The 19297-nt window shown below is 37.2% G+C and overlaps 1 protein-coding gene across 13 annotated transcripts in view; it reads left to right on the top strand.

Annotated features, from left to right (window-relative positions):
• The window catches only part of MIPOL1 (mirror-image polydactyly 1), a 195846-nt gene that overhangs the window by 80725 nt on the left and 95824 nt on the right, over window positions 1–19297 (top strand). For all 13 annotated transcript variants that reach the window (XM_075503173.1, XM_075503170.1, XM_075503168.1 and 10 more), the window contains one exon: window positions 18743–18850. In XM_075503173.1, the coding sequence (XP_075359288.1) occupies window positions 18743–18850 (108 nt within the window). The remainder of the gene's footprint in view (window positions 1–18742; window positions 18851–19297) is intronic.

The raw sequence follows: 19297 nt of genomic DNA on the forward strand, positions 1-19297 counted from the left end.
TGCCCATCATTATCAGTTTCGACTAATGACTAATAACTGATAAATGTATGTACGTACAACAAGGCAGCTTCTTGCTAACTTTTTTTTTATGTTCTGCTCAACCTTTTACACCAAATAAGGTGTAGAGTCTGTTATCTGTGATTCACAGAGCATTAAGGCATTCTCAGCACACATGAGTGAACAGGTCTTACTGAAGTAATAAACCCAAGAGCTGTATGAAGTGTAAAAACAACAAACGCATATATAAATGAAAAAAATTGCTTACAGATCTTGGGCCCTTAATTGGGGAATACTCAGGTGACGGGTTACAATGCCTCATGACTCTCTTATCTTAGGATAGAGGTGATCCCTTTGCAACCCAACTCACAGTTTGGGAATTTTTTAGTAATTTCAATGAGCAGTTCAGTTTTAAACTCTGTGTTTTGCTACCCTTTGACATTTCCTGGTTAAGAATACCAATCGAGTTCTTGGTTGGCAGGAGCACATTTGACAGTGTCCTCCTAGCAGCTCTGCCAGGGTGCTTCCCCTACTACCTTTTGCCACTGATATTTGGGAACAGGAGAAGAAAAGGTAGAACACTGTATTCACGGTTGTTTGTGAACCAGGCAGCTGCCGGGTACTGATGATTTTGGTCACAGGCTTATTTGAGGAGGAAAGTAAAGGTAAAGGGGATGTTTATTGTAATTTGAGGATCCAAGGACCATGCTGGTCACCTCTAATGGCTGGTTTCCTTTGGGCAGGCAACAGCAAGTTCCTGTTGCCCTCATTTGCAGTGCTTTTCTCTTAGAGGTAGCAGATGAATGGGCATGGGGAAATTACTTGCCAGCAGGATGGTTAAACAGAGAGAGATGAGCTGTCTGCAAGATGCCCCTTTTCCCCTGCAAATTTAGTCCAAGACCTGAGAGAAAGCAATAGGCATATGGAATAAAATATAGAATAGATTTAAAAAAAAAAAAATTGAGATTTAACATTAAAAGTTGCACTGTGACTGCAGGGGGAAAAGAAACAGGAATTGAAGAAATGGTTGTCAGTTTTATTGGTATTCACATCAGTGGCCTCAGGTAAACCTCACAAACATCTCTTCTTTGGAGGTAATATTGAGTAAAAGGGATCCTGAAGAAAGATCACAGAAAACCAAGTTATAGGAGCAATTGCTGTGATTAGCAGTATTGGTTTTCCATTTGATTGTGTTGCACTGGAACAGTGCTTTATAATGTCACATTTCATTTCCTGTGTACCTAAATAAAGATAATCCTTTGAAAGTTTGACTAAATCCATGTTTTAGGAAGTCCATGTTATACTGAACGTGGTTAAATCCATGCTTTCTTCACTGCTTCTCAGAATAAACCGAGTGAATCTCACCGGTTACAGAATTTTCAAAGCACCGAACAGAGCCAGTGACTGCTGTAGTTGGGAGGCATGGAGTAAAACTATTGGGAATGATGCTGAAGAGCATCAAGAATCTTTTGCATCTTTCAGAAGGGCAGGTTCTTCCCTACTTGGCTGCTTACTTCTTCTAAAAACAAACCCAGCTTGAAAAATTATCATAATTCTTTACTTTCTGAGACGATTAGGTATGCTGTGACTCTCTACCTCGGATATATTTGTGCGAGCTGGAGCATGAATATTTTCCAGGAGAATACTCAGTTAAATATTTGGCTACATTCAGAAAATGTGTGAAATTTTTTCTTCTGAAGTAGGAATTTTAGTCCACTGGAGACTAAAATAGGGAGGAAACTGGCCAAACAGAATCCTCTTGATGTCTTACATTAGGTTTTCTGATTTGTGTAGAATGTTCCCCAAAAGAATAACACCTGTTTAATCTTTCACCCTGGTGCTCTGTTTTCTTTGATCACTGTGTGTAACTCAGTTTTCAAGGCATTAAGAAAGCTGAGGAGAGGTGAGATGTTCAGACAGGATGATAGGAGAAGATTTGGGGACATTACACATCTGTGTCTGTAGTGTCAGTTGGTCTCTTGCATTTATGTAGCAGAGGTTGTTATTCCTCTGTAGTCAGGTATCTGTTAGTAGGGCACAAAACTCCCTTTGATTTCACTGGAGTCAGAATTTCACTAGTGAAAGTGAGTATTTTGCAGCTTATGCCTTAGTTTGACTTCAGCGAGGCTTTGGTTGCATGAGGTCTTGTAGTTTTTGAGTTAATGCTTCTCACAGCTGGGAGTGCAGGTCAGCTGGTAGGTCATTAGTGGGAGGGAGAGGAGAATCCAAAGGAAATTACCCTAAGGAGCTCTTATACCGAGCCTTTGTATTTAGTCCATGAATGCTAAGTATGAGTAAATATGTAAATGTTAATGCGATGTTTCCTTGAAGAGAGGGATTACGGTTTGTCTTTTTGAACTTCTGAAGCAAATTTTTAATTGATACCGCATTTCTTCTTTTTACTGCCATAAGGTTTTGGCTGAATGATGCCCAGAGACACATCATTGTTTGCATTGTTAAATCACCTGTTGTTCCTCTGCAAACAGTGTGTTGTGCAGAATTCAGAAAATACATGTCTGCATAGTATTTGAGGGCATGATCAAGCTTTGTGTCTTTAATTGTAAACTTTAATGAATTTCCAGTTGAACGTTCATCTTCTCTTCAGTACCTAGAAACTCCTCACCCCTTTGAAAATGACAGTAAATTTCCATGCAGGCTTGTTTGATTAATTGCTGTTTGACTCATCTATCATGGTGCTAAGCTCTAGGTTCACAGAGCTTAGACTTCCAAACCAATTTCTAGAATTAATTTAAATATTTAATGTCAAAACCCTAGGATGAAAGAGAGGAAAAATATTTTGTATGCTTATTGATCGCCTGTTTCAGTAGCAACAACTCATAGAGGAAATTTCCAATGTGATCCAAGCAGAATTCAAATAGTATTCCCTCTGAAGAGGAGACTGAGTCACTGTACATGCAATAAATTCTATAAGTACCAGAAGTATTGTAGAGGTACCTAAAGTAAATTTTCCACAGTACTTAACACTTCACAGTTTCAAGTTAGGTACTGAGTGTTGAATCAGATTTCCGTTTGCTTACCTGTTGAATAAAATGTCTCTGATTTTCTTAAAAATTAAAAAAATTCATCTGAGTGTGTCATATTAAAAGCTGGTTTTCTTAGGCAACTTTCTAAGAAATGTTTCTGAAAAAATGTTTTGCTATTTTGGATACTTGGATGAGTTTGCATAAAAATTCTTTTGATAGATAACAAACAAGATTTTTGTGTTTCATATTTATATTTAATGTGGAGTCTGAAAAGGTTAATATGTCTGCCCTGTGTGTTCATTTTCCTCCTTGCTTTTACCCTTGCCACTTCTTGAATGTTCACAGTTGCAACTTTGGGGTTGATTATGTCTGTATTAGCAAGTAGCGTGAACAAATAGGAATGGTTCTGGAGTATGAAATAGTTCGCAGCATGACATCCACATTAACGTGTTGGGGGGAGTTGTGTTTTGTTTTGTTGTTTGTTTGTTTGTTTTTTACTTTGGACTAGCTGTAGTCAAGTCCTATAAACTGAACACTCATTTGTGCACTAGGTGCATTCCTGGAGTGCGTCTTTGAGTTTGCTTTAATCAAAAAAGGAATCCAGTTCATGTTCTCAGATAGCACTCCATGGTGCAAAACAAAGCATAAGAAGTAGAGACAGATGAGAGAAATTACAAATTGCACCCCCAGTGCAAAGTAGCATGCGAATTGTGTTTCTTCAGTGAAAGTTTCTGAGAGTCATTGAGAACTTTAGATAAGAGTTCAAAGCTTCATTATTTATAAGTATGGAAATGGAAAAAATCCATTTAATCCAAGAAAATATTTTAAAAATTAGTTACATTAAAGCTCTGCTAGTATATTACATGAAATTAAGGATAAAAATGAGATGACTTTAAGAAGGAGAATCAGATTTATTAAAAAAATAAAAGAAATAGCTAAAGGGAAGTAAAAGCTATCAGTGTTCTTGGGGAAAGTATTCCAGTACGTTTGTATTCAGCCTTTTTACTTTGAAAATTATTAGGCTGCTTTATATGCAGACTTTTCTGGTGAAGATTTTGGACCTGTCCACAGGACATAAATGAACTTGGTTCCTTCAAGGAGAAATAGGTTTCGAACTAGTAGCATAGATCACAAATAAAATGACACACAATGTAAAGTTTGGATTTAGTTGGGCAGTGGAGATACCTTCAAAGAATAGCAGCCAAACTATATTGCTGATCGTGCCACTACCACGACATCGGTAGTTGACTAAGAATATTGTGGGACATGGAGCTGAGAAGAATGAATAGAGCTGCTTTTTGTTGACTGCACTTTTTTTTTTCCCCCAGAGTCTCAAAAGTGAAATATTGACCTATCTTGTAGCATTGCAATACCCTCCACAGTCATCTTATGATTCAATGTGTGTGTTAAGCGGTAAAGAGAGGTGGTGAGTAAGGAAGTTTAGGTCTGGCAGTAACAGAGGATGTAAGGAAAAATTATTGTAATGATGATAAGCTGATTACTCATTTTCAACAGAATGGTAGATGACTGTGACTGAAATGTATGACTTAATAAACATGCTTGTTAGTTCAATTTCTTTCTAGATTTTTAATTGTTTTTAAATGAACAGGTAATAATTATCACAACAGCAATTTTCCCTCTTGCTTTGGTCTGGACATTTTGACTTTTTTTTTGGTTGTGAAGCCATTAATCAATTTCTGGAAGTCCTCAGGCTTGATGAAGTTATTTTACATATTCTGGTGTAAAGTGTGTAGTGGCCCTGGCAAAAAAAGTAGAACAAGAGAATCTATCAATATTCTCTTTATGAAAGAAAGATTTCACAGTAGCATTAACTTATCTATGTCTCGTTCACCAAGTATGCCTACATTTGTTTGTTGTATGGCTTTACTGTTTCGTGCTTCAGATGGTGAGTATCTAGGATTTACCCTCTTTTCCATGTTCTGTTTATTCACTGTTAATTATTTTTCAAGCTGAGTTGCTTGAGAACAAGAAAAATTTAGCTTCCATTGCCCTCTATTGCAAATGAAGGACAGGCTTTCCTATTGCATATGGTCTGTCTGTGATTGTAAAATGCTGTTGTTGGAGAACTTGTTAATGCTTTCTGATGTTAATGTTTTGTTGTCCTTTTCAGTAGTGTTTTTAAAGTATTTTTTGTTGAGTATGCTGTGAGTATACTCGAAGTCAGCACAAAATATCATATTCTGATTCATAGTCTACTTCTGTATTGAAAATACTTTTCTAAATTACACAATTCAAATATGTAGAAATACTTAAAGGCCCTTAAGAAGCTGTGATTGTGTAAAAAGTATCATACTTTCAGCTATAACAAAAAAAAAAAATCACTGTGGATGAAGAACAGTATTAAATCATAAAAGTATGACAACTTTTTGCAGTTCTGGAGTTGTTATCAGAAATACAGAATACGACAAGTGGCTAACTACAGGATATTTCATTGGTGTAATGTATTGATGCAGGATAATCGACAGTAATGCTTCTGAATGTATACTTTATATTGTTGATAATATAGAATCGATAAATATCTTTTGAGAGAGAGGGGAGTTTTAACATTAGCTCTAGTTAATGAATTAGCAGCTATAAACATGTAAATCTAAGTATATTAACCAAAGTTCTGCTGCAGTTACTGGTCATCTTTCAGTTATGCTGAGTGGCTTATTTCTTAATTAGCTGTAACACCTTTCTCTGCTATCTGCAGAAGTATTACCAAAGTTTAGATAAAACCCAAAAACCAGAGTAAAGCTCTGTGTCAGAAGAATGGCTGTGAACACTTTGCTCCTAGTTGTCTCATGAGATGACTTGTCACCAACAGGTAAGATTTCCTTCCAAGTCATGTTGTAATCATCGTGAGGAATTCCATACCTCAGACAGAGATTGTGTTACAGCTCCCAACAACATTAGGAAACAATAGATTTCACTCTTTTTTTGTGTGAAAGAGCTGTGCTGGGTTGTGTTCAGGACGGGAGTGAACACCAGCCCTCTCTGTGAGTTTATCTCCATCTTCTGTAGCTTAGAGACAAAGTATTCTTTCTCAATCTGCAAGCATTTTTTCAGCTTCCTTGCTTGAGGTCCCGTTCACAATCAAAATGTTAGATCTTTAACTGAATCTCAGTCTGCAAAACTAGTCTTGAAAATCTCACTGTGAAAATGAAAGCATCCAGTGCCAGCCTCCCAGAAGAAACAGCAAAATCCCTTGTTAATCCCTTGTGCTAAATAGTCCTATCAGCCTGCTTTCTACTGTAGAGCTAGCCAGCAGCTGTGTGTCTTGTTACATGTTCTCTTTATGTCGTGTGTGTTGTCTTCTATGGCATCCAGACACTTCTCAGCAGTAGTCATGCATTTACCCGTTTTGTTTGTTTTGGCAGGCAGGCCCACCACTTTGCTTTCAGAAGTTGTCATAACATTCTTCTATCTTTGTGTTTTTCTTAATTTTTTTCTACTTAGGGTGTCCTACCCTCTACACATGAGGGATGGAATTGCCAGGAAGCTTTGAGTTGGATGAGGGCAATGTTGGTAATTGCACGTGTCAAAGGCAGCTGATTCTAGGTTTTAGCATTTCTGCTTTTCAGTAACATATCTGAAAGCTTTTAGGTGGCTGTTTATTCAAATCTGCATGGTCAATCCTCTTGAGAAGTGTGCATCTGTTTGGGTAGCTAGTCACATCGATCCCTGTAAAACACTTCAGTGAAGCTAAAACTAAATTTTGTTACAGAGGTAAAATCTTCAGATTCAACCACTACTTAATATTTGAAAAGTCTTATTCATGTACGAAAATCATACAGACATTTCTCAGTAGTACTGAAGCTGAGCAATACATAATTTCTAAATGTGTGGTTTTGTTTTAGTTTTGCACAGCTTTTGTTTACTTTCTTAAACATTTCTTTGTGGGGTGTCTTTGTCTTCTATGTATGATTCATTTTAAGCTTGTGCAAAGCTGCTTAATTTCTTGATTTTTTTTTTTATATTTTATTCAACTTTCGGTGCATATGAGCAAATTTTAAAAGATGTCTGAAATACAAATTTTATATATTTGCTGTTACCTAGATCTCTGTATTGGTGAGAAAGAAACTGATTCCACAATAACATTTGAAGCTTTATAATTAGTTACTCCATTTTCACACTTATTCTCAGAGTGTTAAAACACTGATATAGATATTGCTTTCAGATAGTTGTGATCTTTAGTATTGAAGTTTCCTAAAAAAGCATGTTGCTTCCACAGAGAAAGAGCAAATACTACCAATTCAGGACATTTATTCAAAAAGTGTTTCTTCTCCCTGACATATCTGCAGAGCGTTGTGCTTCCAGCTACCTAGTTAGCTGTTTTAGTTTGTTATAATCTCTAGTTTAAAGTAGCTTTTATTACATACTGAAGAAGTTTTCAGAGAACACATTACACAACAAAAAAATGAAGAACTACCACTAAAGCAACTGATGGCTCAATTGAGAGTATGGTATTTATCAGGACAAACAGTTCTGTGTGCTACGAGGAACATCTGCAATCCCATGATTACAATTTCTGAATAAAGAGATCAAAAAACTGTGGCATCTATGCAGTGATCCATGGTACTGTTTTCTCGAATAATGTGATGATATTTAAAAATAGACCAGAAGTATTCCTGTCCTTTTGTGCAGTAAATGCCAACTTAATGTTTAGGCAATAGTCTTGTTTGCATATGGATTTTAAGAAAATCCATTGAAGATTATTTGAAAACCAGCTCATTAGAATGACAGATTTTTTACCAAATTTTGTTTTCTTGTCAGCTAATACTGGTTACATTCAATTAAACAATGTTACACTTCCTAAAAACATACCTCTGTCAGCAGCTGAGTGCCTTGCGTATATCTGAGAATCAGATTCCTAATTTTTAGATCTAGTTGGAAGATCAGGCTGTGAATGTTTCTTTCTAAAATGTCTTCTTTTCATACACCTTTCACACCTTCACTACCTCCATTCTACTATATATATTTTTTTTGAGTACCAACACTGTGGATTATTAACTGGGGGTGGGGGAAAGGCTTTAAACAAAAGCAATTATCAGCTATCTGTCATGGTGTGTTGTGTCAGATGTTTGACAAGCTGTCTCTTGGCCGTGGGCCATCTGGTTGTAATGGAACCAACTACTCTTCTGAGGAGCCAGCAAAACACATGGCCACGGGATGCAATAGCTCCGTATCGTTTAGTCAAGTCAGTGAAGCAAAGGTTTTGGGTGTAGTAATCCCAGTTCTGACATGATCTTGTCAGTTGATTAAGCTTCTTAAACTTTCTGTGCTAATTTCTCATCCCATAAAACAAGTAAGTCCTATTTACTAACTTCATTTAAGAGTTGGAAAAAGTAATTAGTCAATGCTTATGAAGAGTTACAACATCACCAAACTCTTGTATAATTAAAGACGAGTTAATGAGAAGAATTGCATAATAAAGAGAATATTTATAGGAACACGATGAAGCAAAACCATAGACAAAAATGAGACATTGCAGTAGAATGGACCTCACACAGGGAATTAGAGTATGTGTACATTCTGCTGTGCAAAAGAAAGGAGGAAAGATGCTGCATTTGAAGGAGGGAGAGACTAAAGAAACTGGGGAGGGAAGACTTGTATTTCCTCCTTTTAACAACAAAGGAGGAGAAATAAAACAGTAAAATAGCTAGTAAAAAATGAAGTTCATGGCTTTCTGAAATTTGTGTTTCTTCCTTTTATTAGGAATACATAGTCTTTTATAGTCCTTTTATAGTCTCCTTCCTTAGAGATATTCAAAAACCATCTAGACACGTTCCTGGGCAACTGGCTTTAGGTGGCCCTGCTTGAGCAGGAGGATTGGGAAAGAAAACCTCCAGAAGTCCCTTCCAACCTCAACCATTCTGTGATTCAGTGATTATATTTCCATGTTAGAAAGAGCGTGTGTAGGATCTACAAATTTGCAGGAATAAAATGTGATGGTTTTTTGAGCCCATGTGATGAAGAGGTGGCTGGCTACTGAGGAAACTGTCCCTATCACACTGAAGGGAAAAAATCAGTGGTATATTAGGTTATCTGCATTTACGAAGTATTGTCACTGTAGTAGCCCATTTCATAATATTACAGCTCAGCGTGCTAACGAATGGCACAGTAGTTAGCACTGGAGTTCAGAATGACCAAAGCTGCCTTGCAAAATAGTGTGTAAATGAGTACGTGGGAGTTGCATTGACTCGGAAAACGGATACTAAGACCATAACTGAAAGAAGATCAGGATAGTATTTTAATATTCAGCTGCTCTGACTGGCTTCTTTGGACCTTTCTTGCAGTACTACTTACTGCTCAACCAGGGTAGAAATTATGTCAGGTAGTCAGTAGGGTATTTCAGTCCTGGTTCTCTTGTAAGTAGTACACTAATACATGCCCTACTTTAATGGCAAATTTATTCCAAGACTTTTTTGGTGTTGTGTAATTTTATTCTTTAAATGCTTTTAAAGATGTTGAGGTTAGTTACTCTGAATTATTTTCTATACAGACGTTTCTACTCTGAAATCATCTCTTGAATCTGTATGCTGTAGTTGCTGCCATGCATTGGAAGTAAAACTGATCCTAGTCTAAGTATTACTGTACTTACAGACCTTTATTCAGTGATTTAGAATTTAGTTAATAAAGATTTACTTTTAAAATTTTTTGTCATTGCTTTTAAAAGAGAATCTTGACTCTTGAATGATCTTTCCCTCTTATGATAAAATTTTAATTAATATTTTCCATTTGCTGATTTATTTGGGAGTACTGGTAATGTCCTTTGCTTTTGAATATAACACACTGACATGGGAACTTGTGCTGGTTTTGGCTGGGACAGAGTTAATTTTCTTCACAGTAGCTAGTATGGAGCTATGTTTTGGATTTGTGCTGGGAACAGTGTTGATAACACAGGGATGTTTTCGTTACTGCTGAGCAGTGCTTACACACAGTCAAGGCCTCTTCTGCCTCTCACCCCACCCCACCAGCGAGGAGGCTGGGGGGCACAAGGGGCTGGGAGGGGACACAGCTGGGACAGCTGACCCCAGCTGACCACAGGGATATTCCACACCATACGATGTCACGCTCAGCATATAAAGCTGGGGGAAGAAGAAGGAAGGGGGGGACATTCGGAGCGATGGCGTTTGTCTTCCCAAGCAACCCAAGAAACGCAATGGCATTTGTCTTCCCAAGTAACGTGATGAAGCCCTGCTTTCCTGGAGATGGCTGAACACCTGCCTGCCCATGGGAAGTAGTGAATGAATTCCTTGTTTTGCTTTGCTTGTGCATGCAGCTTTTGCTTTCCCTATTAAACTGTCTTTATCTCAACCCACGAGTTTTCTCACTTTAACTCTTCTGGTTCTCTCCCCCATCCCACTGAGGGTGAGCGAGCGAGCAGCTGTGTTGGTGTTAAGCTGCCTGCCAGGTTAAACTGCAACAGAACTATATGAAGTTCATTGTACTTTCCCAGTTTCTAGGGTTTCTACAACTCGCTAGTGGGGCGTGTGTGTGAGCAAGCATACTAACTTTGCGTACTACTCATCAACTTACATGCTTAGTTTATACATTATTTATTAGACTTATAGGCATGAAATTAAAAAATTGAATTAATAATGTGACTTCCATGTAAAACAGAAGTCACTTATTTACATATGACAGGCAATTAGGAAAAAAACCACTCTTAGGTTAGTTGAATGCATTTTTGTTGAATTTCAGACCCAGTACAGCCTAATGAATAAATATTTGACTCCAGGTTACTGGGTTTATGTTCTGATTAGAAATGACTATAAGGAATGGATCAGAGGCGAGGTAAGATTGGTAACTTATATGCAATGGACAGAGGAAACTGTGAAGGTGAGCCAGTTATGTGGCTTCTGCAGCTCCTGCTGTTAAGTTTCCTTCTGCAGATCTGGAGTCTGTCAGCAAGCCCTGTTGGCAGAGCCATGCTAGTCCAGCGGCACAGCCAGTGTACCACGTGTTGAATGACCTGTGTATCACGTGTAGCTTGAGAACATCACGTTTTCCTTTCTCTTCTTCTCCTTGTGCGTTTTTTATAATGAGTGTCATTGATTAGGAAAGTCTGTGTGTGCTGAGCTCTTTGAGAAGGAGATCAAGCTTGTCTTGATCTTTGAAATGTCATCACTGAAAGGAAGTGTAAGAATATACAGAGAATGGAGTTGGGTGGGTGAGTATCATAGGGCTACTCAGTGCTGTTGAGTAGCTGCACATGTAAGGATTGTTAACATGAGGAGTGGAAACAGTTAAACTTTATTGTCTGAATTTTTGGAATGTCTTTCTGTGCACTTACACTTCCTTTAACTGTTCAAATGAAAATAAATGAAAGCTTGTTTTGCTGCATTTTAAAATGTTCAGAAATAGAAAGGGAAAGGAATGCTAGGAGGAAACCAAGTCATGTATACAGCATATTATCTGCCTTAATGCTGCAGGTTCCAACTGGCTCATAGTGACAAGGAAGACAAAAATGTTTCCTTTGCATTTTGATGCATTTCTTTTTGTGGCTTCTGATGGAGCAAGACACCATTGCACTGCTGCAAAAAAAGGTGTTTACGTTTAAGTGTTTCCCTTACTAATAGAATATAAATTTTTGAAGATGCATATGTTTCTGAAGCTTAAGCTCTACAAAAGCACTTCTCTTTCTTGAAATCCCAGTAGTTCTAAGCTGCTGGGCATTGTATAAATAATCATTTAAACACATTTGTTGATGGTTTGCCAGAACTTTGAAGAAAAGTCTTTTCTTTCAGAGGTGAGAAAGTCTTAATTCAAAATTATAATTTAATGGAAAAATCCTTCTAGTGATTATTATATAGAAACTCATTTATTTCTTTATTTCTTTTAAAATTATTATTTTAGAAGAAAAAGGATAAAATCTATTTATATAAATATAAGTGCTTCCAAACATCTGCAGTTCAAAGTACATAATTCACAGTGACACCAAAGGTTGGTTTGTGTTTTGACTGGATGACTTTGGTATTATTTTTGTCTGCAAAGGAAAGAGTTGTGCCGCATCCAAGTGGCGCAAGATGTTTGCCTCTCCAGAAATCCTGATGAATTTGGGACAAGGGGCAGACTGTTCAAAAAAATAATATTGAGGGGAGGGGGAGAGAAGGGCTGTCGAACTGAGAACACTTGCATTCCATTCGGCATCTTTGAACTGGGAGCTACTCTGAAGTGCAGATCATTATAAACAAAGCAAGGAAAGGCAAACAAAATAATAAACTAAGAGAAGAATCAGTTTTGTTTCCTTCACATCATTGTTTATTGTATTCATGTTTCCACCAGTAATGACTTAAAAAATATAACAGGTTAAAAACTAGCCATGTTTCTTCATCTTTTTCATGTTTGGTGTCTAGAATAATTATTTGTACTTCAGTTGTTCGTTGCAGTGAATATGTGTTAACTAATTTCAAAATGTGTCTGCAATTTATCACTTCCGAAAGTATTGTGCTGTGTAGTAGTAGGATCTTGGTATCCCATAAGCTCATCTTTTAATGGTATTTGTGCATTTTCCATCAAGATATGGTGTGTCATTTACTTTGCTGATGAGCATTTTGTTTAAAATGCATAAACGAAAAAATGCACGTTGGAAAACAGTTCATCTGCCATGCAAATGGACTCCTACTTTCCCATAATTTGGAGGACATAAACCATTTTCCCAAGTTATTCAGTAGGAACTAGGTTATTTTTATTTCTCACTACTTCAGTAATTGCGATCCCAGTTCAGCAAGGTCTTAATGCATAAAAGTCTGCAGAATGTGATCGAGTACTCACTGTTTAAAGTGAAGGCCCTGATATGCAATCAAGTAATTATGCACTGGCTGACCCATGGTAAGTGGCTAAGCACTCACTTTTGATTTTTGTCTGACTTGAATAAAATTATGTTACCTTAAATTTAATGACGGAATGAAGCTGTTTGTGGGAGGCTGTGCTTATGTACAAGATCTGTTATTAAACTACGGGGACCACATATGACTGACTGGATGGGATCAGATCAGACCAAAGATCCACCTACCTCACCACTCTAACCCCACTCAGCCAACAGTCTAGGCTTCAGGAAGAGCACAAGAACAGGGCAAGCACGTTGCGGTACCTCCATCTACATACTGTCCCTTTTCTCAGGAATCTCATCAGCGGGGTCTTGAGTGCTTATACCAGAGCTGATTCTTAAGATTATAAGCATTGCAAATTTTGACAAGGGTCTAGATGAACAAGTGTATTTTCATAAAATACTCTCTTTTGTATGTACTAATTGGATGAGACACTCAAATGTAATTCAGAATTCAGGGAAGAACTTTGTGCAGAATTTGGCCTCATCTTAGTCCTAGTACATTTGTTTCATTAGACTTTGACCCTCATATCTGTATTAACAGAGACAAATCAATTCCTTTTTTTTCCTAGCATATAAATGGCATAATGTGTTGACTCTTTTTTTCCCTAGCATATTGCCATAAGTTCAGGAGAGGTTAGTTTGGATTCCTTTTAATGAAAGACGATGGAAAACATTGTATGCTATATAGTAGTATTAAAAGGAAATATAGATGTAACAGGATTAAAGAGTCACCAAGGCTGCATTTGTAGTAAGGAAATCGTATGGTTTTCTGTCATATTCAGCTTTAGCTGTTGCTTCCTCAGCCAAGGAGTGTCCCAGTACCCTTTCTCTGGGTCAAATCTGCGCTGAAATACAAAATGAGTAATGCACCTGACATTACTATCTAGTTCAGTGAGATGAGAGCAAGGGACCCCGGTGCAGCAAAACATTTATGTCTCTGAAAGCGCGTGAACAGTCTGATCGACCTGAGTAGCACAGAGTTAAATATACTTCTGCATGAGGCCTCTGGGGATAGGTGTTGTCGTCATATAAACAAACTGCATGGGGACCGAATGGTTGGGGGCAGGGGGTCGCTCTGCTCGATGTTAATGCTTTGCTGTATTCCATCTTTGTCCCTGCTAATGTTATTTCTCCAATGGCTTGCAGATCTTTCTTTCCTCTTGTGTAATGTCTGTACCTTTTACTTTCACAACACCTCACTGAAGAATCGTGTTAAGTAGCAATTAAAAAATAACTCCTCAATCTGTGTAGGCGTGGCAGGCGCCATAACGCCGTGTTAACATGTTATACGTACAAGTTGAAGAAGAAAATGCTGAAAAGCTGACAGCATGTTAAAGATGATTTGTTTATACAAGTGCTAAAGTTATGTTTGGTATGTTAATGCAACCTCATTTTCTAGTAAAGGCCAAACACTATTAAGTGGTTATCTGCATTGATTTTTCTATCTTCTGAAATACTCAATTCATTGTAAACCATCTTTACTCCTTTTGTGTACCTGGAACTAGGACCATCTTTTAACAGGCTCTTTCTGGGCGAGCCTCAAGGACTTTACTCAGTGATATTCTCCTGGTCCACTTCTTGACCTCTCCATCAGTGTTCCTTTTAGCAGGTGCTCCTTTTTGCAGTTTGTCTGGATTTTCCCTGGGGCATTCTCAACCCTCCCACCTGGATAGTCACTGAAAGGGGTCAGCACCCTCTGCGGTTTGAACCGGTGCCTTTCACAAACGTCCTCGTTCTGCTGAATCATGTTAGCTGATGCTCATTAGAAAAGGCTCACCGGTAGCCTAATGGTTTAAATTAGAAGATGGGAGGGAAGAACAGGTGTACTTGCTGTCCATCCTTTCTTTCCTGTCTGAATCTCTTCTTATCCTTTTGGTATGTTACCTGCTTTGCTTTTCATTTTGTGTCTTAGCTGCTTGTGATATATCCTGTGCCTGGTACAAGGCTATTTGTTTGGAAAGACTGAGTGCATTTAGAGGAGCACAGCCGGGTTGCACTGTGGAAATATGGTTGAAGAGAAGATTAAGTGCCTGTTGCTGGGAATGGATGATGTTGTAGTGAAAACTGCACAGCTGGGCACTGAAGGTTGCTCAAGGAACACTTGGAGTAGGCTTAAAGAGGTTCACTGTCTGACAAGTATGTTATCGCCTGAATGAGGCTAGCTAAGGTAGACTTTTTGAGGGAAATGTATTCAGAGAGGAGAACAAACATGAGGGTTTGCAAGAAGAGAGGAAACCTTTTTCTGGTTGGGTTTTGGGGGGGGGTTTTGTATCTTCAGTATTGCCCCTCTGGCTACAGAACTCTGAATGCACGCAGTAGACCACGCGATGAAGCTGATTCTTGGTGGATGGTTTCTATGAAACCTTTATAAAATGACATGTTACCATTTGTGAGGCTTTAATATCCTTTACTTAGCAAAGTCTTCAGCATTCTGATCAAGGCGTATTCTCTTTGACATCCATCTACACTGCTGTCATATTCCTTGATGTACTCAAAGCATCTGAGGTAGAGAAGCAGTTTTCTCAATTAACAGCCTGTCTTTCATAAAGTGTTAAATTCACGTGAACTTCCATTTAAGTGCACAATTACACCTCAGATCATATGTTTAGGCAACCTGTGTTGCACAAAATATTTTGTCTCTGACTTTAAGAGGATTCTGTTTGAAGTTTTCCCAAGTATGAATTTTCACAAGTTTGGGATAACCGGATTTAGACATCCTTATTTATAATATTTAAAATGAAACACTTCCTTTAGCTTTCAGCTTTCTTAAAAGGATACATCCAACATTTCCTTTTTGCCAGTACTGAATTGGACGATGTCTTCTCTTCACTGTGCTCCAAAAAGTATTTTTATATATGTTTTTAGAAGGAAATCCAGTTTCTTACTTGCAGCTGTTGGCATTGTAAAGCCCTGGAGGGAACCAATAAAAACACATGTTCTTTTAAAGAACATCTATTTTTACTGGACCTTGCTAACAACCAATGACACAGAATTCAAAAAATGCTGGCTCTAATGAATAGAAGGGCTGCATTGTTTTAAATTCTATTTTTAAAACTTTTCTTTACAGCAAGATTAGACAGAAATTTCATATGCTCTTGTTCTCGTGAAAAAGAGTGCTTGCTTTTAGAATGCTATTTTAATGTTTTAAAAGTAGTTCAGATATCAAAGTGTTGTAGAGTATAAAATTATAGTAAGACATACACAATGTTGCCATTTAAGAGTATTATTACAATACTTTCACAAACAGGGTAATTAAAGATTTTACTTCCTAGACAGCTAGGAATAAATACATTTTTATTGATAATCCAGAACATCTTCTGTTAATACATGGCTTCCAACATATTAAGACACCTATGTGCAAAGGTCAAATTAGATCACCATTTCTTTCAATAATACCCTCAAAATGGATTCAAGCAGTATGCTGACTGAATATGCCTATTTTTTTTCAGATATCAACATTCTTAGTGGAAATGAAATTAGAGATTAATTACAAAATGCTACCAAGATTGATGTAAATGTAATCATGTCAAGGTTGACTTGACAGGGAGGTCCATCCATTCTATGTTACTTGTGTTGCATCTTTATCATACATGCTCTGTATGCTGCATGATGCTAGAGTCCCACTGCTGCTGTTTATTTCACTGTCCTGTCTTCACAGGATTGAAGTGGAGAGCAGAATAAGATTGCACCCATGCCCTTGGTTGTGCAACCTGCCGTGTACATCAAGATCTTTTTCCTTATGGTCCTGTAGCTAGGTTTTGCTCTTAGTGTATTTTCACTTCTCTTTTGGAATCAGGAGGATAGCATGAATATAAATTCATGTTTTAAAGGTAGATTGAGATTTTGGCCTTTTTAATATTTACTGTAAGAAACCTGTGCTGTTGTCAAATTGGGAATTCCAGAGCACTGTTTTGAAGAGGAGTGTTGGCAAAGCAGAAAAGAGAGAGGCCTGCTGATCTTACATGATGTAATGTGTAAAGCGTCATAATAATGCCTGAAGTAGTAGATTGATTTTATTTTTTTAAATGGTGTTTAGATCATGTATGCTAGAGAAAAAAAAGCTGCTAGAGAAAAAAAATGCATAATCTGGGTTTAGTTCTTCAATAGTTTTATTAGCACCTTCATGTCTGCAGACACATAATTTTCATGCTGGACATGGAAAAAGAATTACAGGTGTGATTCTGTGATTTGTGATTTTGTGTGTGTGAGAGATAAACGTAGACATTAAATGTCTCAAGTCTGTAAAAATATTTGCAATCAAATGTATCTTAATGTTTTTTCTGTATTTCCCTATTTTCTGGGAAAGTGTCTTTTTCTCTTTTTCTTGCAATAAAAATGAAACTGTGCATTAAGGAACTTTACAACAGACACTGAGAGAATGCACTAGGCCAGAGAGATTTGCTGCCTTTAAAGTTAAGTAATCCTATTAGAAATGAGCCCAGATTTCTAACAGAAGTAATGAAATACAACAACAGATATGTGAATTGAATTTTTTTAGTAGTACTGTTGGACACCTACAATTATTTAAAAATTATTCAAACACAGGATTGAATCATTCTGTTTTATATACTATGCCGGATACGTCATGTGCAGTACATTGTTAAGGACTTATTTTGTGTTTAAGAAGTGTATGTATTGGTATGTCTTTAAAATAAGATCCTTTAGTACTCCTTATTTTACTTAGACCTCAGTTATAATTTTTGCAGTCCTACAGCTCTCTGTTGCCCAGTTTTTCTTTTTTTAGAGTTGAGCCATGCTTCATTGTCCCATGTACTGAATTGTTCAGGAATAGGTTGTATACACTTGATGGGAAGCTCAGTTCTGTCTCTTCCAGTCACTCAGCTAGCACAAGAGACTGATGTTTCCAGGTCTTTCATTTGAGACAGCAATGCTTATGTGGGCATTATATAATGATTTTCATTTCTTTCTTACTAGTGTTTTCAGAAAGTATTTATTAAGATACTTTTTATCAATTAATTGTCTTTTGTTCCAACAGAGTCTATCATCTTTGGGCTTTGGAGGTGATATCCAAACTACTTGCTTGTAATATACTGTTTTAAAACGTTCCTGCTAATACTGTGTTTTTCACTAGTTCTAGCAGTTTTTCCCCTATGTCTTCCTGGTACTTCGTCTGGTTTGGTTTGCTTTTTCTTTCATAAGACAATGAACTGTCTGCTGACAACTAATTACTCTTTCAAACCAAGGTAACTGGGCAAGACCTCTTACAGTTGCCATAAAAAACAGTGAAATATAATTTAACTGACAATTTGCAGATCTTTAATCTTTAAAATAGATGTTCCAGTGACAGCAGTAAGTATACGTGTGTATACACACAGTAGCAAATGTTATTTTTTTCGTTCTTTGTCATTAAGTTAAATATTTAAACAGAACAATCCTAAAACTTCTTTTCTTTCAAGATGTGGTCTGTGTTTGGGAATTAGAGCAATCTTTTAGTATAAAAAATGCAAGTATAAAAATTACATGTATATTTTCTAATAAAAGGCTGGGTCCTGGATTTGGGAGGAGGGTCTTTCATTTGCTTGCTTTTCTAAAAGCATGTACTGCTTCCTTTATATCCACTTACTTAATACATAAAAGCCAAAATCTAACCTTATATTGGCATAAGTAGGAGCAGAAATTCAACCTGACGTTTTTAAGACTTTTTAAAACATTCTGCAAAATGTCTTTATCTGATACTAAACTTAGCTTTTTTTGGGCATACAGTTGGACCAGGAAGAAACTGAATAATGGTGCACATTTTAAAAATGTAGCTCTAGTACTGGTCTGGGATTGTAACTTGCTTTTGTCTGATGCTTTCACTACTGCAGAAATGGTTATGGGGTTATTTACGTTAATTCATTTAGCTTGTTGAAAAAAATATGCCCACACTCCTCTACTTAATGGGATTCTTTCCTCGTTGCAGTGCAAACGGCTGGAGCAGGAGCTTCATCATCTGAAAGAGCAGAACCAGACTTCAGCAAACAACACGAGACATCTGACTGCTGAAAACAATCAAGAACGTGCTCTGAAGGTAAATCTCCATTTCTTCTTGCAGGCAAATTAAGGTTGTAAGCCCCTGGTGCCAGCTTTCTAGGCTGCATATATCAGTTGTGTACATTTCGGCAGAAGTGAGCTATGGTGTTTGCCAACAACCCCTTCTTTAAACACAGATACAGCACCCTTCTGTTATGGTTTTATTTTATTTTGTGTATGAAAACAACAAGAAAAAAATAACGTATCCTCCAAACTATCGGGATGGTAATTAACACTAAATTCTTGGGGTCTGTCCTTGCAATATTACATTTTATAACGTGAAGAAAACTGCAACTGTTTGCCTCATGGTACCTTTGCAAAACTAATATTTTAAAGCATGGCTGTTTGATCTGCTCCCAGCAGTGTGTGCTATATTAATAACATTGTTGACCTATACTACTAGTGACCACATAGTTGATACTACTATTTGCAAAAGGGTAGCTAG

This window comes from Mycteria americana, chromosome 5 (genome assembly GCF_035582795.1).
Source record: "Mycteria americana isolate JAX WOST 10 ecotype Jacksonville Zoo and Gardens chromosome 5, USCA_MyAme_1.0, whole genome shotgun sequence".
In the NCBI taxonomy this organism is placed as follows: domain Eukaryota; kingdom Metazoa; phylum Chordata; class Aves; order Ciconiiformes; family Ciconiidae; genus Mycteria; species Mycteria americana.